At 37.1% G+C, this 26,552-nt stretch overlaps 1 protein-coding gene across 14 annotated transcripts in view; it reads right to left on the reverse strand.

Annotated features, from left to right (window-relative positions):
• Positions 1-334: 334 nt before the first annotated feature.
• The window catches only part of ARHGAP12 (Rho GTPase activating protein 12), a 120,982-nt gene continuing 94,764 nt past the window's right edge, over positions 335-26,552 (reverse strand). For 9 of the 14 annotated variants that reach the window (XM_055087724.1, XM_055087722.1, XM_055087720.1 and 6 more), the window contains 12 exons: positions 24,420-24,481; positions 20,068-20,149; positions 16,114-16,236; positions 14,209-14,310; positions 11,806-11,904; positions 8,485-8,587; positions 6,839-6,955; positions 5,044-5,142; positions 3,370-3,447; positions 3,136-3,270; positions 2,804-2,906; positions 335-1,980 (listed from right to left, as the gene is read on the reverse strand). In XM_055087724.1, the coding sequence (XP_054943699.1) occupies positions 1,806-1,980; positions 2,804-2,906; positions 3,136-3,270; positions 3,370-3,447; positions 5,044-5,142; positions 6,839-6,955; positions 8,485-8,587; positions 11,806-11,904; positions 14,209-14,310; positions 16,114-16,236; positions 20,068-20,149; positions 24,420-24,481 (1,278 nt within the window). In that variant the 3' untranslated portion in view covers positions 335-1,805. The remainder of the gene's footprint in view (positions 1,981-2,803; positions 2,907-3,135; positions 3,271-3,369; positions 3,448-5,043; positions 5,143-6,838; positions 6,956-8,484; positions 8,588-11,805; positions 11,905-14,208; positions 14,311-16,113; positions 16,237-20,067; positions 20,150-24,419; positions 24,482-26,552) is intronic. The other 5 variants (XM_028496494.2, XM_028496491.2, XM_055087723.1 and 2 more) reach the window with 1 other exon arrangement.

Raw genomic sequence — 26,552 nt, forward strand, 5'->3', positions numbered from 1 at the left:
GGCAAATATAAACATTCTCATTCGGGAGTTTTCCTCCCTACCCAAAACAATGCTTTCCCATTGCTGTCAAGTAGCTTGGTTTGTTACCAATTTAACAAGATCACAACAACAAACAACATTTTCACCACAAAACTCAGGTGAGAGGTTTTTACGCAGGTCATACAAAAAATATTTGTCCCCAAGAAAAGTAATCTGTAAATTATAGATGCAACCCTAAGAAACAGAGTCTTGGTTACAAATCATTCACTTTCAAATATTGATGCAGAAATAAAGAGTGGAGGGGGTGGGAGTGGGTGGGTGGGGATGGGTGGGAATGGGAGGGGGCGGGAGGGGGCAAACGAGGAAAACATTTGCCACAGGAAGTACTGGATTCAGTTGATTTCTTTTTAAATGAGGTATTATAAGAGTGTGCCAGTAAATGCAAAAACAAAACAAAATTAAAAACCAAAATGCACACTTCCAATGGAAAAATCTCTAAACCTCTTATAGTTTTCTTTATTCAGATTAGACATTTCATATACAGCAGTTAATCTAGAAAAATACATTTTAAAAAATCTTCAGCAGACCATGCTCTCTGTAACAAAACCTTCCAAACCCTGTTTTATTATACAAACCAATCTACAATAGTAATGTAAAAGGAAATTCTCAAATTTAGCAATGTCATTTTCGATCTGACATCCCTCTCATTTCCATATGGGTTTCCACTATTCGTACTGCAGAGTTAGAATTCTGTAATAAATTTTTTCTAATGTATTCTGTACATATTAAATAATCTAAAAGGTTCCTCTTGTAGTGCATTTACCATTTAGCAAGTCTATTCAGCATTGTTCCAGTACCATTTGCATTACAGTGATTTGCCTGTAAATGTGATTAAAATCTAAAAGTGCACACAGTTAGCTTTCTCAAATAACGGCCTATTTCTGGAGGAAACCTAACATTCACGGAGAATTACCAATATCGTGATTAGAAATGAGAGGTTAGAATGTACTCTGAGACTATATAACACAATTATATACATAAGCTAAAGGACAGTGAGTCTTTAGCCTGTATTTACATCAAATAACGTTGGTTTCCACAGGGTCATACCAAGAACTCAGTATGGCACTAGGTAGATTAGGATTGTTAGCTACAAGTCAGTGTAGCACAGACAGCCCCAAAATACCCTGAACTGGCTTATGCTAAATTAAACTCCAGTAAATCACAGTGTTTTAAGTACTATTAGTATGCTGCTGTGCTACTCCGTAAAGACAGCAAGCCTTCATCAAGGGATCGCATCTGGGTTATAATGGGTCCTAGCAATCAGACTGCCACTGCATGCAGAAACCCCGAAAAAAAATACACAGGTTTCAAAACAGATATACTTCATTTTGTTTCAAATGCCCGGGAGCGTTTTCAAAATAGCTGACAGTAAGTATTGTTCTATCGAGTGATGAACCTATTGAATCATGAGAAGAAATTCTATGTTATCCAGTTTGAGGAGAAAAAATGTAGTATTCTTACCAAATTATCCAGTGTATATGACTGGTTGGAATCGCAAGTTGTGATTTTTACTGAAATTCAGAGTATGAAATGCAAACATTCAGGATAAAATTAATTCAAACGTACACACAGTTCTATCAACTTGCAACAAAGCAGCAAATATGAGGGCCTATCACACATCTGGACTCTCCCATTCCCTTCTGATCCCTCAGAAAAGTGCAAAATCAAAGAGTCACTGCTTGGTCCAAACATAAAATACATCAGATATAAGGACTTGGAATCTGATGAAATCCGGCTTCTATTCCACAGGTTGCCTTCAGTAAGAGTCAACGTCCGAAGATGGAATTTATCTCGAGAAGAATTAACTCTACAATCTGATTCTGGTAGACGGTATGAACTGCTATGTTGCCAGTCTCCTTCTCTGGCTTTAACAGAGTGGGACCAAACACAATTGCTATACTCTGATACGTCATTCTGTTTTTCTCTCCATTCTCTATAACTCTAAGAGGAAAAACAAAAATTGTTAAAAGAGAAAATTTTAAAATAGGGGAAATTCTTCAAAAAGTATTATAAACAGCTTGCATTTAGAAAAGAGAAATAATGCTCATTTTCCTAAGGTACGTATAAACTATTTAACCAAAGAGAATTCAATCTGAATAGCACGTAAAGCTTTCTTTTGCATAAACACAGCTGAAAGGTATACATATTCTCACAAACTTTAAATGTGTGATATTTCAGCTTAGTTTTAAAAATAAGACATAGACTTGAATACCTATTACAATTCAGGTAACACTCCGCTAGGGTGACGGGGAAAATATCATTAGGGCACAGAGATTAAACTTTGAATTTTACTCATTTTATGCTATTTTCTAAAAAAATCTCTCATACTGTGATCACTTATTTTAGTAATCTCGTGTTCTTTCTATCAGAAGTTTCAGAGTGACTATGTAGTAACTTAGACCTAATTACCTTGACTTCAAGGTAACTGAATATTCCTCACTTAACCAATCTCATCTTCATCATAATTAACTTTTAGCAACAATTTCTGAACACTTACTACGTGCTAGGCATTATATAAATGCTTCACATAGGAAATCTACTTCAGTGCATTCTTTATACCAAACCATTTTACCTACGAGGAACTGAGGCTCAGAGAAGTCATCTTTCTCATGTCCCAAAGACAGCAAGCAGCACAGCTGGGCTCTGAACCTAGGTCTGCATGGCCCTGGCCCCGCGGGTCCTACACCACATCTCATACCTGTGCACTTCTCCGACCTTCTTTTCCCCCCTAACTACTCCTCCTCTTTTGTGGTGAGACTCTTACCTTTTGAGATGTCTAAACAGAGTCTGCATTGTGTCCTGATTTGGCTTTGGCAACTGTTTGATTAGATCCTTCACAGCAGAGACACGCTGTCTTGGTTCTTGTTCTGAAAAAAGACAATGACTGGAGATTTTGCATGAAACTGAAAGCAGTGACATTATTTTGGAACCTGGTATTTGGTAATACACAGTGACACCTGGTGGTTACATTTAAAATTTCTGGAGTAAAACAATCCTTTGAGAAAACTTGTTTAAAATATCAAACAGTGTTGCAGCAGCTACAGAGGGTTTTCAACATCTAGGGAAAAAACTGAGCGGAATTAATTACATACTTACTAATTGCATTAACAAAATCATTAAAATGATTAAATGTAAAAAGAGGTTCTGGTAATTCTCGAAAAAACATTTTCAGTGCTCCAGTGATGACATGAATATCTTCCCATTTACTATCCTTCAAGTCCAATTTCTCATCTGGAAAACAGTAGGAACGGGAAAGTTTTTGAAATTATTTTAAACCAATTCTAACAGTCATGAGTTAGTTATTCTGTATATAACAATATATGATCTTACCATGATTGACTGTAAACCTCAGCTTCTGGATCACTGCAAGGTTGCCACTAACTCTATAAATCCCATCAACATCCAACCCTAAGAGACAAATAACAATAATTTTATGTTTAAAGTTCTTGTTGGCTTCTTCTAAAGGTGCTCTCATGTTTTAGAATTCTTATTTATTAACATTAGCCTAAAATAAAATTACTCTTTTTTTCCTCTAAATGGCTTTTTATAGATGCTTGGCAGTGGCAGTGGGGGGGAGGGGCGGAGATTCACTCTGAATTGTTTGGTGAGAGCAGCAACAAATCTACTTTATCATGTAGACTGTGGATCACCATCTCAAGGAAACCATCTCAAACTTGAAATACTAGCAATTTAAGGTAAACTTTGGCAAACACCTGAAGATAATTCAAAAAGTAAAGGAAGCCAGTAGCTAAAATCAGCCCACCCGTTTCCTGGCGTGTCATCTGAGAATGTAAATGTACCTATTAAGGTGCTCTCTGAATCAAAGTGCTTGTCATATTAAGCGCCTGTAATAAATAAACTTAATACAAGCCAGCAACTAAAATAATGGTTCTATAACAACTGATAATTTGATACAGTTATTAATTTCTTTTATATGTGAAACAGAATCATTTGAAATTCACACAATGAAGTCCAAAGATTCACATATTCAGTAAATGATATTGATGCACACACTTAACATCATCTAATGTGCTACTCATTTAACTTCTAGTAAAGCCAAGTAGCATATGGCATCTCTACTGTCAGGCTGAGAGTCAGAGATCTGTGACTAGCAGAAATTACATTTTATGCAAATATTTTAATTACACAAGGTATTTTTGATGCTATACTGATATAATGGGACTGCAGTCAAGATACTGTTATTTTAAAAGCTAGTATAAATATTATAAACATGGGGCTTCCCTGGTGGCGCAGTGGTTGAGAATCTGCCTGCCAATGCAGGGGATGGGTTCGAGCTCTGGTCTGGGAAGATCCCACACGCCGCGGAGCAACTGGGCCCGTGAGCCACAACTACTGAGCCTGCGCGTCTGGAGCCTGTGCTCCACAGCAAAAGAGGCCGCGACAGTGAGAGGCCCGCTCGCCGCAACTAGAGGAAGCCCACACACAGAAACGAAGACCCAACACAGCCAAAAATAAATAAACAAATAAATATTATAAACATGTGAAAATTAACCAAAACAGAAATTAGTTTAAGTCTTCAGAAGTACAGGAAATGACATAAAGAGGATTTGTCTATTTGCATACCTTTAGAGTTGATTTAGCAGTTTGGGAATGTCATCTCATTTTTATTATAAACAGAAGAAACTTCCCCTTAGTAAGTAAACACCATCTCCTCCTGTCTCTTACACTGCTGGATCACTTCTTAATAAACACAGTTTCACAATCACCACGTCCATTTTAAGCAAATGCCAACTCCCCATGGCTTCAAGGAATACCATATGCTGAATCAACCCTAAGTACTGAACATGCAATAGATGACTGCAAAGGTCTTAATTTGAAACAATACAAAAAAAATAAGTTTTTGCAAAAAAGATGCCTTTCTTGACAACTTATGACTATAAAGAACTTTTGGTTGCAACACTCAAAATCATAAAAATCCTAGGGATTTTGATGGCAAAACAATGGGTGGTGTGCTTAACTTTAAAAAAAAATTCATTTTCTTACCATATTGTTCAACATGTTCAATGCACAATTTCACAAATTTTGGCACTGTGCCATTCTCTCTCTGACACAGATTAGCAAGATTGGCTCCAAACACCTGATCTGAAAGAGATTTCAAGAAATGAGTCACCTTGCTAAACTTTAGTTCACAAAATGGCTAAATGATTCACAGTGCAACAGAAGATACCCCTGCATGCAGACACTTTCACCACAACGCACGCCTGTCTGATCCACACTCGCCTACCTCTTCCGACTCCAAGCTCCAAGAACACCCTCCTTCATTCCTGCCTGGCTCCCTTCTTACCTTCTCCTCCTGTGCAGAGATCAATCTTCCCCCAAACGGAGCTCCTTCTCATCACTCCTGGTCTCAGCTAAAATGTCACCTCCTTTTAAGAACCCTCTGACCATCCTAAGGCAGCCCAATTCCAGTTACTCTCTATTTTATCACTATGTCAGATTCTTCACGTTAAGTCACCATTATTCTAAATTACCTTGTCTGTCTCTCATCTTTACAGAAGTTTCATGAGGGCAGGGACCCTCTAATTCTTGAAAGCCAATAGGCATTCCCAGCACTGAGGCTCAAGTCCACCACTTAGCATATACTCAAATATTTTTTAAACTATTAAAACATGCCCATCAGATTGGGATTGACATACATACACTAATATGTATAAAATGGATAACTAATAAGAACCTGCTGTATAAAAAAATAAATTAAATTAAATTTTTTAAAAAACACACATGCCCATCGTGTGCCAACATTTGATTTCACAAAATATATCAAAGTCCGCTCTAGTAATCTTTCAACCCAACAGTTTTGAAATTCCACATTAGTGCTAAATAGTCAGGAAAACAAATAAAATACAGTATTTGTCAGGCTTTTTTTTAAGGTTCTAAGCTTAATATGCTAAATTCACGTGCATTATCTGGGGGTACCTGTTTACCCTTAACTCTTTAAGGTTGCTAATTTGAATCACTTAACTAGCTGAACTCTTCCTAGAAGTTTTAAATAGCTTTTTAATGAAACTCATTTGTGTATTTTAATCTAGATGCTTTGCATAACAGATGTTTCTGCAATGGTCTTTGTTAGAAATTTCATAATAAAAGACAGCTCTAATATATATGGGTATAAATTATGTTACCTTTTCCTATATTTTTATTATGAACAAATGTCTCTGTTTTGAGTCATGTGTTAGAAAATTTTATCTTTGGAATTAAACATGCTTGTAAAAACTAAAGGTATATACAAGTATATGTGATTTTAAAGAATACTTTCCTATTAAGAAAAAATTCTGTTAGTCCATTATGGTTCTTATACATGAAAATAAAATGTAAAAATTAGTTAGAAAAAAACACTTTATCCTAATTTTAAAATTACCTTAAATGAGAACTGAAGGCAAACAATCAAGAATAAAATTGTGCATTATTTTTTCTTTCTTTCTACAGCTAGTGATTATTTGAAATTTCTTCTGATCTGTGCATCTCAAAACTAAAAATCTGTCATTCTGAAAATCTGCCACGCCATCCCATCACATCCATGTAGCGCCCCTGGTACAGGGTTTCTAAAAAGCTAATTTGGTATTCATGTCTGTTCGATGCTTTAGTTACAATAAACTCTTCATGTGCATTAAAAAATCAATTTTAATTACTCAAATGTATTTTAAACACTGAACCTGATAACTTTATGAATAAAGAATGAGACGTTTTTACTGTTTGGAAAATTTTCAGCTTTTAATGTAAAATGTCTTATTTCCGATTTGGGCCAAAGTTCATTATTATAAACATCACTTCTACCTACCTTTAATATAACCTTTTTCACGAACAGCTTGCAAAGTGGGGCGTCGTGTAAGAAATTTCTTTAAGTTTTTCTTGGTTTTTTTCTGTTCTGAAGAATCTATGCTAGATACTTTCGTGGCTTAAGACAGATAGATATTAAGCATTTTATAAAATAAAGACTTTTTTGATGAAAGTTTTTCCACCTAGTACTCAAAACATATTAATCTCATATATAAAAAATCACAGTATATAAATTCAGTTTTTCTAACTTTAATACAGTTTAAGAGTAACACATGAAGAATCAAAAACTAACACAATTTCAAAGTGACAAACCAAGTGAAACACTTCATTTTTATCACTAAACACTGACCGCAAACTGTGCCTTCTTTAGTATATGTGCCAAGACATTTGTAAGTCATTCTAATTTATATTGATTATTTCACAAATGATATAGTCTTGGACTCTCCATCAGGTTTAGACGGTAAAATGACCAGCAAAAAATAAAGTAACCAACCATAAAACATAAAAAAAACCCCTACCCTTCCCCATCCTCACTGAACTAGGAGTCAGGGGATAGATATGTATACATATCCATCACAATTATTTGTACTTCAGGCTAAGACTCAACATAATTATCTCTACTCCGAGCTAAGGATGGGACCACCTGGATTTCCACATTGCCCGCAGACCTGATTTCTCTTTGGGTTACAATAATAAAAATTCAGAAAGTAAATTTCTTGAAAATAACCATATTTGAAGAAAGTTGAGAGCACAAACAATATATTAGTAAAGAATTAAAACAATAAAAGTTTCGTGGTTTACACTATTATACAGTGACAGTGTCGGTAATAGGCCTAAACTTCATAAGAATGTGGGAGAAAAAAAGGAGAACTGATTTTCTAATCATTCAGTTAATGTGAAGACCAAAAATTTCTCAGTTAAATGTGGATTTGTTAAAATAGATTTAAGCAGGTTCAAGTCACGGGTAATGGCCTATTTAAAGCACATAATTCACAAGAGGCCTGTGTTAGAAAATGCAATCCTCGGGAATTCCCTGGCGGTCCCGTGGTTAGGACTCCGTGCTTCCACTGCAGGGGGCACGGGTTCCATCTAAGATCCCGCGTGCAGCGTGGAGTGGCCAAAAAAAAAAAGGAAAGAAAATGAAATCCTTACAACTGCTGGCGTTTCTCTGGTCCTGTACACATAACGTGTGGTCTGGAGATTAAATGCACAGACATATCCCCGTCTAGAGGCGGCTGCCTGGCATCCAATAGGGAACTATGGTACATATCCCGTGACTTCTGACTTCTTAATGTCTAAGTCTATCTAGACTCTTAAACAGTAATTATATATTTTCCAATCAATAAAGTTCAGCTTCCTAGAGACCTCAACATAAGCACATTCCGTTGTGCGCACTTTGTTTCTCTTGAAAGGGTATCATAATATCTTAAAATTAATATGATGCCATCGGGGTAAATACGATTAGGCTGAAAAATGATGATGAGTTAGCGAGGAGAGAGAACACTGAACCGCTGAGACTGCAACTCCTGAATCTTAGAAGTCTTGTAACACTGGAGAGTCCACTCAGCTTTTATATATTTACTCTAAACCTTTGCTAAGAGAATAAGCTCACTCAAACCACTAGCAACACAGGGAAAGAAAACTTACAGCGCAATTTCTTCAGATCCTTATGGTCCTTTTCTTTATCGTGCTTTTCTATTCCTGGTGAATCTGGTATATCCTCCTCAATCGCTTCATCGGGTTCTACCATCTGTTGGTTAGAGATTTTCCAAACACATATTACTTTTGCTATTACTTTAGATGTAATTCTCAGAATGATCAGTAATCAACTCTTCCAAATGATTTTAGGGAACCAATTAGTACATAGGAGATATGATTTAGATATCTGATAAATCTTTAAAAATACTCTTCCCCCCACCCCCATTGATGGCATTAACTGAATTTCGATAAAGAGGAAATTACTGATAATTCACAAGGATAATGCGCTTGTACTGATGGTGATGCTATCTTGCCTCATTTTGATCAAGTGCCAAGTAATAACAGTGAAAAGGCTGGGCTATAATCTGTGGTGACAGAACAGGATGATGGTACATTGGTGATAACAGGACAGATAAAGGTAAGAGCAAAGGTACCTTAACTGCTTCACACCAACCACCTTCTAAAACTGCACTTCGTGTCAACAGTTAATTGACATTACTCATTACTCACAGATCTACGGATAGCAGGAACTGAAAGAAATCCTAGAACTCATTTACAGCCTAACTACGGTCACTTTTACAAGTTAAAAAGCAGGCTGAATTCTCAAAGCGAAAAACACCGCTCTGCCTTTTACTCTGAGGTCCTTTCTCCACCCAGAGTTTATTTTTGTGCACAGCGTAAGGAAAGGCTCCAATTCTTCTCGGACATCCAGCTGACCCAGCACATGCTCTACCTGGCACAGAGTGTCCAAAGGTACCGTGGGTCTGTCTCCAGGCTCTTTATTCTGTTCCACAGGTCTATATATCTCTCCCATTATGGACACACAGCTTTATAAGGTCTGTCTCCAGGCTCTTTATTCTGTTCCACAGGTCTATATATCTATCCCATTATGGATACACAGCTTTATAATGTCCTGCCATATGCTACAGCAAGTCTTCTTCAAAGGTGTCTTGCATAGTCTTAGCCCTTTGCATTTCGATATGAATTTTAGAATACGTTTGTCAAGTTCCACCAGAAAACCTACTGGGATTTTGAATGAGATTCAAAAATCTCAAACCTACAAATGTATAAGTCATTTGGAAGAATATTATATCTTTACATAATTGAATCTTTTAATCCATGAACATGATATACTTCTCATTTAAGTTTCTGTCAATGTCTCTTAATAAAGTTTTGTAATCTTGCCCATCTCTTTGCCCTCAGTATCTTTTGTCACTTTGTAAACAGTACACATTTAAAATTTTTAGAGTCAATTATATGTTCCCCTCTTTTCAGTTGGCTTATTCCCTGAACCCTTAGGCCTTAATTTAAAAAGCCACTTTCTCTGCAAGGCCTCCCTTGATCCCTACACTAGATTAGCCCCTACTTAATCAGAGTTTTTATATGTTCATTATATTAACTGTTCAGTTGTCTGTCCTCAGTAATCATAATCTTAATCGTTACTCTTAATCCTTTGATCGTAAGCTCCATGCATAAAGGTGCAGCATCCGGTTGCACGCTGCTATACCCCAGTGCGTAAGGCACTCACATGTGTGTGAGATGGACGCAGCCACCCTTGCTTTCAAGGGGTAGTGAGCACATTACAGTGACTAGACCTGCCAGCCCGTACTGGGTAGAGTAGAAGGTACATTTGAAAAGACAGATTGGGCTCAGGTTGTTGAATTCTAATAGGAGTCACGTAAGGCTTCTGTGCAGGGGAGGATATTATAAAAGTGACACTAGGAAGTTCCATACCGTAGTGGCATTAACAAGGCATTGGTGGGGGATGAGATGAAATAAGGAAAACTGTTTAGGAGGTTACTCTTAATATCAACATTTAAAGGCCTGTCCGTGGTTTCAGGAATAAATGGAAAGAAAGGGACAAGGTTCAGAAATACCACACAGTATTACAAACTGCAAAGGAAGAACTCTCATCTAGATTGGTAAATAATTTGCTAGAAGAGGTAAGAGCTGGAGGCGGAAGAGTTAGAGAATGCTCAGATTCCAAATCTGGGTGATTTGAACTGGGTGAATCATAAAATTTTGGAGCTTAAAAGGATACTTGGAGACAATCCAGTGCAATCTCTCTCTTTTTTTTTTAAGTAGAAAAACTGAGACCCACAGAGGCAGGCGGACTCTCAACCACCGCGCCACCAGGGAAGCCCATAGAAAGGAACATGCAGAGAGCTTTTTAAAAATTTTTTTATTTTTATAAAATAAAATTTTTCTTTTTTTTTTTTTTCTTTTGGCTGTACGCGGGCCTCTCACCGTTGTGGCCTCTCCCGTTGCGCAGCACAGGCTCCGGACGCGCAGGCCCAGCAGCCATGGCTCACGGGCCCAGCCGCTCCGCGGCATGTGGGATTTTCCCGGACCGGGGCACGAACCCGCGTCCTCTGCATCGGCAGGCGGACTCTCAACCACCGCGCCACCAGGGAAGCCCTCTCTCTTTTTTTAAGTAGAAAAACTGAGACCCACAGAAGGAGAACACCTTGATACAATCACAAACCTTATTAATAATGAAGCATCACCTATAAAGTCTCTGAAAGACGTCTCCATCTCTACTAAAGCCAGTGATTCCCCAATTTTTTTGTCTCCATTTAGTTTAAAACCTGTATTACATACTCCCGTAAGTATTCACTTTCATTTCACTTCTGTCACTGATACATGATCCTTAATCAGGAACCATGTCCCCATATGGTGAGGGGGTAAGAGTACAGTCTAAGAAAGTACAGCTTCTAGTTGTTTATTACTGCTCTTACAAACACAGCTTCAGAATATAAAAGCGAGGTTCTTTTTCATTGTAATACACATGAGAAGACATTTTCCAGGAACGTGAGGGTACTCTGAGTAGAAAGGTCACTAGGAGAGAAAAAGTACAAATGACAAGACGACAGCTTCACGCATCTCACCATTTTGCTCAGGACCTGCTTCCACCAAATAGGATGATTTCCAAAGCATTCGCTCCATGAATAAATACTACGTACTAGGCACAGTTACACTGTCCCTACCTCCTGAGCTATTTTCTTTTTGAACCAGTGCCTCATGTGAAAGTTATGTGGAATCTACTGGTGGCAAAATCCTATGTTAAATCACTCATCAGCCCCTGGGAACTGCTAAACTAATCACTATCTTTCCTACCTCTGTCAAAATATGTATTTTTAAAAAGTATTTTTTCAAATATAAATTGGAAACTAGATATATAATAACCAGTTAGAAAGCCAAAAAAAAAAAACAAACAAACAAGAAAAACAGCTCTAAAGCTAAAAAAATTTACCTGAGTCAAACACATACCTGATTACTGATAGTGCTACTAAGAACTTTAAACCACTCATTGATAACAACGTCATTATCAGACTGAATCAGCAGTTCTGTTCCTTGACGGGTTTTCAGCTTTAGAGATAAGAAGGAAAGAGAAAAAAAAAGTATGGTTAGTGCTTTCAATGAAGTAAATAAATACATTTAATTCAAAGTCTACAAAACCACCGGAAGATTGGATGCCATATATTATATTAATAGTGGAAAGGTTACAGTACTCCACAGTGATGGAATTATCTTTTATTTTCGTATAAAAGAATACCAGCTGGATAATTTTACAAAACATGACATTTTTCTCACAGTAAATTCTCAATGAAAATCTAATAATTTAGGATCCCAAACTCCGTCACACAAACAACATAAAACTTGCTGCAATCTAGAATACTTTATCATTAAAAAATAAGTTCAAGTATCTACGCTGTGCATTTTAAATGAGAATTGAAACATAATTTGTTAAGAAATAAAATCTATAATATTTTAACATAAATTTGAGAATTTCTCTCTCTGGTTAAAAAAATATATATAGAAAGAGAATATACGAGAGTTAGACTTTCAATATTGACTATTTAATAGGAAATTACAATGACTTGGCACAAAGAGAGGGCACAGACAATAAACATCACAACCCTTCTGGACAGAAACATCATTAAATTGTCAAATCATGAACTAACTAAAGTAAGGACACTATATATGATTCTATATGAACGCAATAACCCATTTATGTGTGATCTCCTGGGTTCAAAGTTTCTCACACCTGACTGAGGAAGAATTTTGAGGTATTTATAGAAATCATTCCTTCTATTTTCTGTTTGGTAAGTGTCTGATTTTCTTTTTTCCTAGAGGAACATATGGCAATGTTTCCCAAACAACATTCTGAGATATAGTCCTCAAACAGCTCCTGAAGTAATGTTTTAAAAGGCACTCCTCAAAAAAATAAGAACTCATTATGTGATGTTAATTTGGGAAATGCTGGATTGAAAAGAGCTAAACAAGACTCTATCCTTCAAGACTTCTCAGAGTTTTGCTATTCCAGGGTGCACCGTGACTCCCTAACAGAGGAATAAAATATATACTATTTCCCAAATTTATTTGACCACGGGACCTTCTTCATTCTGGAACGAGACAAGGCTACCTCAGGTAACAGTGACTTCCTTTCCTGCATTTCTTCTAGAGAGTGGGCCAAGATACTCTGTTAGAGGTTCTCACTTTGTAAAAATAAGTAAAAACATGCAGTCTCTTTGCTTGAAAAGAAAATTTTTTTAATAATCTAGCGGGGGAATAATTTACAGATGATGAAAGCTCCAGGTACATGAGAACAAGTGCTATGTTAAAAGCATAAAGCAGCAGCATCTGTGCTGTGGTAATGTTTCTTGTGGGTCTTGGAAGAAAGGGAACATTTGACAAGGAGAGACTAGCAGCTGTTGGTATTAAAGGCAGATTCATCGGGAGTGAAAACCATCAAGACAGGAAAACCCGGGTTCCACTTGGGAAATATCAACTATTCTAATCTGCCTAGACGACAAGTAGGAAAGACCTGAGACAGGAGAGATTCTTTGCAAAGACGGTCCGAGCACCCTGTGCTCTCTGCATACGCAGCCCTGTGCCCTGCTTCCGCCCCTCCACCTGCGGGGGGGGGGGGGGCGCGCGTGAATCCTCGGCAGCCCCGCGGCCTGTTGTGCGCCACAGAACACGCTGCTGTTTGACTCTTACTCCGGCCCCCAAGAAGCCCTGCGGCTCCCACTCTGGCCCCCCTGGAACGCTGACACGTGAAGAAGCCTAGGGTCACCTCCTCGAGGCGGAGAGATGGTGAGCAGGAGCCCAGCCAACAGCTGGCACCAACCCGGAGGCGGGGCTCGACCGTCCAGCCCCCGTCAAGCCCCTGGATGACTCAAGCCGGTGACGGGTCCCGGCTGGGATCAGAAACGTTCAGCTCCGCACAGGCCAAACCAAACAAGCAAAACGGTTCTCTCCTCAGGCTACTAAGTTTGGGGATGGTCTGCTAGGCAGCAGTAAGTAACTGATAGAGGATCATGTATTACTGTGGAGGGCTTTTAATGACAAATAGGAAGGTTTTCATGTGTTTTTTTTTCATATTAGATTTGGTAGGCAAAGGGAACCACACCCTTCTGTTGTTGCTGGGGAAAGGCACGACTTGTGGAACAAAGGCTTGTAATACATCGTCTGAGAGCCAATGACTTATGCAAATGAAGCCAGATCTTTACACCAGCTTTTTTCCTTAAATTATGATACAAACTAACTTAATGACTAACTTTGCCTTAACTAGTCACACTGAAAGACCATTTCCCGAAATAACTCAAAACAGAACATGAAGTTACTATGGTTGAGAATGTAGATTATACTTAGAGAATAATTTATTACCTCAAATACATTCTTTTTGCTGGATTTATCCTTTGAAGCCATCTCAATCGTTGCCCCCTTAAGGTCCACCGTGAACTCTGGTTTGGACTGATTACTCCCAAACTTCGTTTTAGAAAAAAGGAAAAACCTTTATGTTATATTCACGTACATGTGTGTATCCGAAAAGAATAAGGCCAATTTTATATTGTGAACAATAAATCAAAAAGGTGGTCACCTCAAATTCCTCTTCTCTTTTTGTATTATAAAATAACCATTCCTACTTTAAACTGAAATTGAAAAATGTAAGACATGATTATATATAGTTCATAGAAAAGGAAACAGAATGGCTCAACCTCCATCATTATAAGAAAAATACAAAATAAAGCCATAGTAAAATCTTTTTTCACCCATTAGTGCAAAAACAACAAAAAAAGTTCGATGAAAAACTGCATTGGTGAGGCTACAGAGTAACAGGCCCTCATTTGCAAGTAGGATATAGATTGGAACTCCTAGAGAAGAAAAACTGCTAATACTATATTTACAAATTTATAAACACATGTATCCTCTGGCTTAGCAATTCTATTTTTGGGAATTTATTCTAAACTATCTATGACTAGGTAAAACGATGTGTTCAAAAGGCAATATTCTTATATACATATAAATAATATCTGGCAGAAAAACAAGTTCTTTTCCACCTAATAAATATTCTCTAAACCTGATTTTGTGCTTTCAAGGGTTATTTTCTTATCAACTATTTATGTTGTCAACAAGTAACAATAACTTGTAAAAACAAAACCCTAAGCCCCATGTTCTTCTATTCAGCCCTTGTTAGAAATAAAAACTAGAGCCAGGTGCTCTGAAGCCTCAGCAATTTAATGAGGAACCACGAACAGAAGAGGAAAACAGCTGACACGGGCGGGTTGAGAAGAAGCAGCACTTAGCTATTATATTTTGTTCACCAGATAAGGAAAAGATTAGAAAATATCAGAAAATTTATGTTAAATACAGACCTACTCTGTATCTTGCCATCATAACTTAAATTTCTGTTTAGTCTGTTAACTGAGAATAGAAAATAGCATTCCTATGTTAGTGTAGGGTTTGGGGGTTTTAAAATCTTTAAGGGCCGATGAATTGTAATCTTTAAGGTCATAAAGATTTGTTACAGGAAATTTCATTTGCTAAAATATTTTCAAATCATGTTTGTTATTGGAAATGGATCCTACCCCCCAATCTTGTGAAAACTTACCGCTATTCATAACATTAATGACTACTTCGTAGTTTCACAGTTAATAAATGGTTTGAATTCATCTGTTCCCGTTTACTTCATCTTTTCAGTGTGGACTTAAATAATATACTTGTTATAACTAAACAAAACTTAGGATATTACATGGAATTTATTAGTGGAATTAAAACAAAATTTAGGGTATTTCATGGAGTTTTATTAGTGGTATCATAATAAAATTCACAACAAAAATTTCAACAATTCTACAAAGCCTTTGCCTTCCTTAGTACCTTTTGTCATTCAAAAGACATGTAATGAATCATAAAGCTATGATGGGCACAGATAACTTTCTGAGCAAATTTGATATATCTCAAAAGTCACAAAACTTAAATGGACACATTTAACAAAATGATAGAAATCAACTTAACTTGTCATCATGACATGCTCTGTAGATAGTTAGCTATAAGGTAAGATATAAGTAGCCAACCAAATAAGTTATAGCAACCAAATACAAATATCAATACAATCACATGACATGGAATGCTATAAAAATGCTTCAATGTGGTTGGCAAAATTTGGGGTTTGTTATCCATTATTTCTCAAAATCTAGTCCTGCTTTTCTCTACTGTAATCATCGCTCCAATGCATTCATGGCAAAGAAAACAGAACTACCGTGGCAAAGGACATGCAACAAGAACACATACAGTGACAGCGGACACAGGAGCAGATTTTACATATGCGACAGCAGGCCGGCGGCTGACAGAGTCTGTCCAAGAAGAAAGCAGCGAGAGCAGGAGCTCAGAGACTGAGCCCTGCCGGCAGAATGACTTGATGGGAAAAGGGAAGAAAATGACGATGTCATTACAGTGCACAACGGCAAAATGACATACAGGAGAAAACCGTAACGGAACCAGAGAGGCCAAAAGCAGGACTCTGTAAGCAGGTAACACAGGCCAAGCTGCATCTCCAAAATATTTTTCAAAGGCCCTAGAATTTATCTCAGAGTATTTTCTGACTTCTGAATTCATTCTATAAATTCATGTTTTATTTTTAAGATGAATGCTTTATACAACTTACTTTAAGCTAACTTGTTCTCCCGTATACTCACAGTGGAAGCCTTGGGGGAATGGAGAGGAGTCTCTGAGTCCCTCCTATGGCCTGCGGGCCTTGTCCTCTGGTCTCTGTCTGCGTCCTCTCTTGGGAGAGGCCCTGCCACCCAGCTTGCCCTCCCCTTCCTCTAGGACAGTGGATCTCAACCAGAGGCGATTCTGCCACTTGGGGACATCTGGCCATGTCTGGAGACGCTTTCAGTTGGAGGTGGGGTACTGCTGTTACCTGCTGAACCCCCCAATGCATAAGACAGTCCCCACAACAAAGTATTATCTGGTCCAAAGAAGCCACTATTTTTAGAAATTTGAAAGCATCGTATAAATGAATGTGAACAACTACCAGTATCTGTGGGGTGACTTTTGAAATACTCAAGGAATATGAGTATTTAAATCTTCAAGGAACAGAGTGTATGTCGTGTGGTCTTGTGACTGTGCATGTGCTGGTCCCCCTGTTACAGTGTAAGCTCTGAAGACGGGGGTCACATTACTCACTTCTGAACCCCCAAGTCTAACACCAGGCCCAGAACAGAGCAGGCTTTTATGTCTGCTGAACAAATGAGGTGAAGGAAGTAAGAAAAGGGAAAGTATAATTTAAGTTACTGATATAACAACCCGGGAGATAACTAATATTTTCTGGAAAACAAGTGACGTCTACCTATCCCGAGGAGAAGGAAAGGCTCGCTGGATTCTGGATGATTCAGCATTGGTGTAAAATTATCTTACAGTGGAGCTGTGTGTGGCATATGCACATTTCATTTACTCAGTTTTTACTACTCATGAAACCAAAAATAAACAAAAAGCATGAATGGTTTTCTAAAAGCAGAGCTTCAAACGGTATGGATGGTTTTGCTCAGCAACCCATCGATGAGTATATGCCCCGGAGTAGATGTAAGATTTGAACTGGCTATTTCTTCCAGTGGATCTCGATGTAGGTTTTTGCACCAAGTGTGAAACTAATCTGTAAAGAACCATACTTCTCCAGCATGGCCCCAGAACAAACCATCTGAACCCAAATGAAGGAAACGCAATCTCTTCTAACATCAAAGGAAAACACTGGCTCTGTGAGAGACTGACTTCTCACAGCATCTTCCCGAGAGACACTCAAGGGAAATTTTCACTACAAGTGATTTTTGTCTTTTGGGCTTATGTGTTAGCCTCAGGTTAGGTGTGATTTCACTGTATAAACAGGATAACATTTTACCTACGAAAGATCTAGCTGGTGACCGAGCAGGGAAACAAAGCTAAGATTCTTTCAAACCCTTTTTGAACAATCCTAATTACAGAGTTAATTAAGAAGCATCTTGCATATTTCATCAGTTTTTAATATTCATGAGTGTTGTATATGCCAAAATATATTACACATACTTACACACTTTTTATTTGAATAATCTTACTAGCTTTTACTTAGGCCACTTAAATTAGTTTTCGTTCCCTTAATATGTGCTACATATGGGAAGAAAAAGCAAGGCAGTTTGAGATTTTTTAATTAGCCATAAAATAAAAATTAAGAATTGACTGTATAACCCAGCATTTTATCATATCTGTTTAGTTTTTAAGACTATAAAACACCGTGTGACTATATTTTATTTAATTATACCAACCTGAAATGATTACCATAATGTACTGTATTATTAACAACATATTAATAAAATTTCATTTAAGGCAAAAATTCAAAGAGTGAATCTCTAAAGTTAAAACTCCATTAAGAATTCTCCAATTTCAAAATTGGCTAGCTCAGTGAATTGTAAGCTACGCTTCTGCTATTACCACATGGTAATGCAATAACACAACTTTAGCTGATAAACAGAAATACCCCACACCCTCTGTCGGCATTAGTTTTAATTATGAGTTCTGAATTATGTAAGGTCCTCAAGAGACCTTCATAAAATGCAACCAGCCTGTACTAATGATTCTGTGCCAGGGTATTCACTTAACATCTTCAAATTTTTTTTTTAATTTCATTTTCTTTAAATCACATATATATCTGCCTACCTCAATGATGCCTCACTTACCACAATGATCTATGTACTTGCTTTATCTGTATATACCACAGCCTTCAATCTTTAGGGGTCAGTAATTATCAAATAAACGACCATTATCCAGCTTTCTTCAGGAACTTTTTAATTATTTTAATCTCTAATTGCTTCTCCATTCCTTTTCTTTCATTCACTTCACTCAGTTTCAAATAAAAGTTGAGCCACGAGTAGGAAGAAGAAATAACTGCATCTTCTTCTAGAAATGCATTAATATAAACAAAAAAAGTACCATATGCTTCACCTCAGGGGAAAAAGGAGAAATAATTATCAATTTACTTTAAGACAAGTCAAACAAAAATTTCAATCTTTTAATGTGGAAAGCATATCACAGGTCAGTTCCATTGTACTGGCTGACCAGAGAGCAAATCAAAGCATCAGTGAAGCAAAAGAGAAGAAACATTCCAGAAAGTTCATATTCGTGCTCAATCCAGCAGATTTTTGGGGTTGCCATATCAGAGTATTTGAGGACTAATATGCTCTGTGGCACTCCTGGCTCAGAACAATGTTACATGTTGCACTGTAAATGTAGATGACTAAAATTTGCTTGAATTTTACAAATGGATTTCTCTTTTATCAAACGTAAAGTCAATAGGTCCTGTTAATTTTAAATCAACTCCGTAATTGTAAGAAATACTGGTTAAGGCAGGATATAAAGCAGACTAGAAACATTAGATTAATTTCATTTTAAAACCTTTTTGGAAATACCCAGAGCATGGACTCTGGAGCCAAAATGGTACCCAGATCTGTTGCTTAGTAGCTGTAAGACCTTGAGCGAGGCACTGAACTGTTTTATACTTCATTTTCTCATCTCCAACAGGTGGAGAGGGAATGATAAACAGTACTCTCCCAGAGTTAAGAGGATAATATATATACCATCCTCTACACTTAGAACAGTACCTAATACATTTTCAGCATTCAAAAAATGTTAGCTATTATGATATGTCACAAATTATAATTTTTGGTATTTGTATTACAAATAACCAAGGAGTAACGATAGTAAACACTCAAATAAATATACGAAAAGCTTCAAAGTCCCACAAGTAATGGTGACATTTCTTTTTCTTCTCAAAGCTGGCTGATATCATATATAGACATGGAAACCTGACTAGTAACTAAGGGTCAGATCACAATTCAAGGTGGGGCTTGTCACATGACTGCTTATTTTCTGACTAAATATCTGAAAGAGCCAAGTCACAGACACAGGAAAGCTTTGGCATCCTGAAAACAGACCAAGAAATATATCTGTTCTCTAACGCCCAAGTAGTAAGGCCACCTTTCAGTTCAATGCATAAAATATAATCGGTTGGTTTTAACAATATGAGTCAGACTTTTCTAAGTAGCCCTTTTCTTTCTCTTGTGAGTCAAAATGCATCTTTAACTAAGAAAACCTCATTTACTCTTATTTGCAAGCTAGCGGTAGCTAGGAGGACTCTGGAATACTTCGTGAAGTTCAGGTGCAACACCAGCCACATAATTTAAATGTAGAAAGCCTCCAAAGAAAAGAAATACTTACCCAACTTGTGCTACTTCCTTGAGTTTTGGTAAACAGTAAAGATGAACCCTGCAACACGGCCCAAGAAGACAACCAGTTCTTTCTGTAATGATAAAGATGGCCAAGTAAAGCTCCATATCCAGTTTTTCCCACCAAATTTAAAAACTTAAAACCTACTTAGCTGATATCAATGTTGTCCACAATTTACTGACATTCTAATTGTTTTTATTGGGGATATAATTCTAATGGAAATTACAATCATTTTATGGCCCCAAAACAAATGAAGTCAATGAGAGATGTACGTTATCAGAATAACTACACACCTAACTGTGTGCACATGGGGGTAATAGAGCACATTTGTGATCAAGGGCACTAATTTAGAGTCACATGAACTGAACACTGCCTTTGGCAAGAATTCTTATTCACAATTAAAAATTCGACAAACATGCTCATCTTACCTAATTCTCTGTAGATACAGATTGTTTTATATCTCTTAGTTATCTTCCTTCCCTTAATAAGGCTATAACAGGTAAGCGGTAGATCATATAAATTACATGCTGGTTGATAAGTAAGGATACTATTACGAAAATGAGGCTTTTAAAAAATCTTGCCTAAATTACAAAATCAACACACGTACTATATCAAAACTCTGAATGTAGAAATGTATACAGAAAAAGGCCCCATTTCTTCTCCTTAAACCGCCTCTCCAGAGGTAACCAGTGTTTACGTTATAAGGCAATTTAATTGCTGGCATGCTAAAATGAACGTCAAATGTATCTTCCACAGGAATTTATTAAGGCTTGCCTTACAGCCAAACATATGTCCAGTTTTGTGAAAACTTTATAGGCACTCAAAAGAAGGTTTATTCTCCATATTCAGAATGTAGAATTTAGTATCTACCAATTAGACCTACTTGATTATTTTACGACTTTTTATGTCCACTTGAACTTGAAAAGTGAAATAAAGTTTACTCCTACTGAATCTCTATTTTTCCTTTTATTTCCTGTTGTTTTGCTTATGGTCATTAACACTACTTACTCACTGAATGGCTATTTCTAATGATGAGATCTTCACTGTGGATTGATCCACAGTGCTTTATCGTTTTAAAGATGCTTAGTGCCTTCCCCCTGAGTTGAACCTGTCTGCTATTAAGATCCCTATTCCTGCTTTACTTTTTATGCCTTTGATATGCCTTTTTATTTGTTTTAACTTTTCTGAATCATTTTTCAGATGTCTCTTTTGTATGTAATACTGAATTGGGTTTTGCTTTGTGTTTCAGTCTGAGCACCTTTTTCTTTCAATGGATGAATATAGTGCATTTACATTTATTTATACTGATATGACACATATGTTTGGTACCTGTTCTGTCATCATTTTATTATATTTTCATTTTATTTTATTATTTTGTTTTGTGTGGATCTCAAGATATTTTGGAAGGATTTATTTTCATTGGTAAATTTATTTTATATTCAATCTTATATTTCTTTGGATAATATCTAACTTCTCTACGCTGAAAAATGCTAAAATATATTCCCACTTTAAAAATATACATATATGTATTTTCACTTTAAATAAACTTTTTGAGTTTAATTTTCAAAATCAAAAAAAATGTAGACTGTATATCTCAGAACAAATATTGAATATTTGGATACTGAATGAATGACAGTACCCAAATATTGAGTTGCAGGTAGAATTAGTCATACCTTTTTCATGGAACCAATTTTTTCCTGAACAAACAACTGATGGATACACTGATTATTTAGACTTGACTACTTGGCAGGTAGACATTATCTCAAAAATAACTGAAGTGAGCCTTTCATTTCAAGGAAAATAAATGATAGTATATGTTCACAATAACAAATTAAAGCTTTCAAACAGAAAGCAGAATTTTGGAAAACTTGGCACATCTGTCACTGTGAGGCTGACAACATTCCAAAACTTAGTGACTCTGATGATGAGATTACTGATTTATGATTCTTTGATATTAAAAAATAAAATGTGCCAACACTTGAAAAATCGGCAAACTTAGTAAACCAGTATTTTCCAAATGACCTACAAGATGCCACAAAATTATGCATAGGTAAAGATTCATTCACAGTGCAACACAGACCCATGGATTTTAATGTAACTTGAGTACTGAAAGCTCAAGGATAGTTTTTCAGAATCTTCATTGCAACTAACATTTTTGGCGTTTTGGTGTAGCAGAAAAATACGCACAATTATCTGAGAAGGCTATTAAAATATTCCTCCCTTTTCCAACTTTATCTATGTAAAGGAGCATTTTCTTTATATACTTCAACCAAAATAGTATGTCACAACAGACTGACTGCAAGCAGAGATGAGAATCCAGGTGTCTTCCATTAAGCCAAATAGTAAAGATTTCTGAAAACATAAAACAATGCCACGCTTCTCATGGAAGTTTTCTGCATGAGAAAATACAGGGGGTTTTCTTCATAAAAGATGTTATTCATGTTAACATGTAACAGGTTATTAGTTTTAAAAGAGTTAATACAGATTCTTAAAATTTCTCAGTTTTAATTTCTTACAGTAAATAATTCTAGATAAACTATACAGACAAAAGTTCTTTGCACTAACCAATAATTTTTAAGAGTTTAAAGAGGTCCTCAGAACAAAATGTTTGATAAACACTAAAATACAGGAAATTAAAACACCATTGTGCTCAGCTCTATATAAATAAATTTGAATATAATGAAATGGATGATATTCTTAGGAAAAATATTCCAAAATAAATAGAAAATCTAAAAAACTAATTATCACAGGAAAAATGAAAACAGGGACAGTGGCCAAAGACTTATCTGCATTACATATGCCCAAAAGGCGGAAAAGAAAAAAAGATCCAATTCACATGACTTCTACCAAGGAACAGCTTCAGGAACAGGTAATTGCAGTATTTGTAAAGCTATTTCAAAGCACTTAAAAGAAAAACTTCCAAGTACCAAAATCTGACAAAGACAGTTCAATTAAAGAAAATCTAAAAAACTCAACTACATGTAAATTTTAAACTCTTTCTTAAACAACAGACTTTGGCTATAAAACCATAGCATTTCAGCAGTTTTTTAAAACTGGGGAAGATGCAATTTATCTTACAGAGAGTTAATTTCCTTAATTTATGAACCAAAAAAAACCCAACAACCCAACAGAAAAAGAGACAAAGGGTATAAACTGATAATTCAATGACAACAACAAAAAAGAAATATAAATGGCTTGTGGTACTCTACCCTACCCTACTCTACCCTACTAAAAAGAAATGCAAATAAAAATACCATTTTCTCTCAATTCTCTATTAGCAAAGATCAAAGAGTTTGACAACATACTGAATGGGCAAAGGCATGGAGAAATCCAAGGCTCCAGAGGTTGAAACTGACTGAGGGCCTTAGGGCACAATTTGGAATTGTATGAAGATGACCAACTGCATATGGCCTAGCAATTCCACTTTCATAAAATATGTTCTACAGGCATATCTACATACTTGCAAAATGAACCGTGCAAGATACTGCTTGTAATAGCAAAAAATGGAAACATCCTAAATGTCTACCGATAGACAGGTATATTTACATACTTGCAAATAAATAAGTTATATAAACTATGATGCAGCCATACAACATACAACTATGCAGCAGTTAAAAACCATGTGCCAGGACTTCCCTGGTGGCACAGTGGTGGAGAGTCCGCCTGCCGATGCAGGGGATACGGGTTCGTGCCCCGGTCCGGGAAGATCCCACATGCCGCGGAGCGGCTGGGCCCGTGAGCCATGGCCGCTGAGCCTGCACGTCCGGAGCCTGTGCTCCGCAACGGGAGAGGCCACAACAGAGGGAGGCCCGCGTACCGCAAAAAAAAAAAAAACAACTGTGTGCCAGCTGTACATGCAATGAAATAGCACCATCTCCAAGATAAACTGTTAAAAGATTGTGTTAAAAAAAATTAATCTATGCACATATAAATGTATCTATTTTCTACCTCTGGAGGAAGACGGTACATCTCACTAGACATAACTGGTTACCTCTGGGGAGGGAAACTGATGGCTGGCGACTGACTTTTGACTACATGTTTTGTGTACGTTTGTATTTTGCCATATGCATTTATTACTTATTGAAAAAAGACTTTAATAAAGCTAATGCCTGCTCAGAATCCTCTGCCTTATCACCTCTGAATTTAATCTTACCTTTAGAAATACGTCAAGACAAAGAAAAATTTTCCTCTACTTCCTGACAGTCTTATATACATCATATTAGAAAATACATTTGAAATTCTTTGAACCTGTTAATCACTTCTACTAGAATATAATTATATTCAGTTTTTATTTATATCAATCAGATGAAACATGTGAGAACATTAAAGATCTGTGTACTTACCGAACCTTCTTCCCATTTTCAGTAATTTTTGTTACATTTAATAATCCATATTTCTCTTGACCCTATGATATGGAACAGAGGTATTACTGTTTATAGATCATTCATACAGACAATGAAGTCCAAATTCTTACACAGGACTGAATCAAAATGATCTGGTACTCTAAATATTAGCTTAAAAGAAAAGATCAGTCTGTGTGTAATATGGTTAGTTCTAGACTACCTTAAGAATATAATTTCCTAATACTTCTGTAAAGTTTTTTTCAGTTATTTTTGTAATTAAACACTTGGTCTTCTCAAGTAACAGCAGACATAAGGTAAAATCAAATTAAATTTCCATATGAACGCTACAAGTCAGCACTGGAAAAATGATTTATGACTTCCCGTTCAAAGCAAGTGATACGATGCTATAAATACCACAAAAAAGGAACTGTTTACTTTGCTGTCATTTTACAACAGTATAGTCTGAAAATTATTTAAGATACTACCCTACTTTGTCAGAATGTGAAAATAAGCAGGTAGAACAAATGCAGTGACTGTATTTAATAAATTACTTAAAAGTAAGTGGCACTAGCATAGAACTGGCCTTAATGTGGCATAAAGAATTCAATATGTGCCTCATTAAACATATTATCAGATGGTAAACTGGGCTCTGGACAAACTAGATCTATTAGTCAGCTGCTGTAAAAAACAACGGCACAGCTTGATCATCAAACCCTAGGAAGGCAAAAGTCACTGTGCTCAAGTTAAATGTTGTCTTAAAGTTCTTCCAGGTGGAACTGAAGAAGCACTTTCTCATTGCTCTAGCCTTCTATAGTCAAATGAATTTAATCAAAATGAGTTGGTGCCTACAGCAATCATCCATTAGTGAGCACTGTATGAAAACGACAAAGCCGTCAATTTTACTTCAGTTAAAACACACACGCACAATACACACACATACAGGAAAAAATATCCTCAATTCAGAATTTATTTCGAACTATTTACCTCAGCTATTTTCTCAATGTACTTTAATTAGAAAACACATTCTTCCTTGTATGAGAGACAAACACAGCATTATTTTCTCACTAATGTCTAAAAGATAATGTTTGAAAGTGTCGCCTGGTCTGATAACTCACATCTAAAGACAAAGCTGACAAACCATTGTGTTATTCACTTTTGTTATACTGGGAACTTGGGAAATTACTTGGAAATTACTATAATTTTTTCACAAAGCACAGGGTGGGTCTCCGTAGATACGCGAGTCTGATACGTTTCCTAAGAGCTCTCCATTGCCTCTCAATAGAAACGTCAGTTTCACGGTGCTAAGTAAGCACAGGATGTTCAGTAAGAACCTTCCCAATTTACCACCAGAAGCAGGGAGGGAAAGAACAACTTTCAGAGATCCAGGAACTAAGTAACATTAATCGGAGAGGACCGGCACTGGTGACGTGAGCCCAGGAACTGGAAGGGCGGAGGTGGGAATAAGCCTATCAAAAAACATCAAAGCCGGAACTATGCAGGGTGAAAAAAGCAGAGACAGGAAGGAAATGCCAGCATCGAAACAGGAAGAAGAATGGAAGGGACAGCAGCAGCGACAGACGGCCAAAGCCTAAGGGGGAAAGAGACACTCTGGATCCGGAATTCTTACCTGAGCCATGGAGGGACCAACACCGCACATAATGGTACATGTACACGCATCAGTCGAGGGAAAGGCCCAGAGCTCTCATGAAATTTTCACAGGGACCAAGACCCAAGCGCTAATGTTCTAAGTAGTAAGCACTCTAATGTGAACATAAAATAAGAACAAAATGCGCCACGTCCAAAATGTACCAATGCAATGACCATTACCGCGCGGTGTGAGAAGGGCTCTGAGGAAGGCATACCTAACTCCACCTGAGCGGGGAGAAGGGAGGAAGAGAAGCTTCCCAGAGACCCCGACCCAGGAGTGAGGAACAGGAGTCGGCCAGACAGAAACGACAGACGGGTAAAGGCACAGAAGCCGGAAGAGCAACATCTCTACGAGGCTAAAGTCCCCTCAGCGTATGGACCGCGGCAGAGCAGCAGCGGCCGGGGGGGGGGGGGGGGGGGGGGGGGGCAGGGGGGGGGGGGGTGGAGGGGCCGGGGGCGCAGAGCCCTCCCCAAACCGGTCTGGGC

Source organism: Physeter macrocephalus, chromosome 11, assembly GCF_002837175.3.
Source record: "Physeter macrocephalus isolate SW-GA chromosome 11, ASM283717v5, whole genome shotgun sequence".
In the NCBI taxonomy this organism is placed as follows: domain Eukaryota; kingdom Metazoa; phylum Chordata; class Mammalia; order Artiodactyla; family Physeteridae; genus Physeter; species Physeter macrocephalus.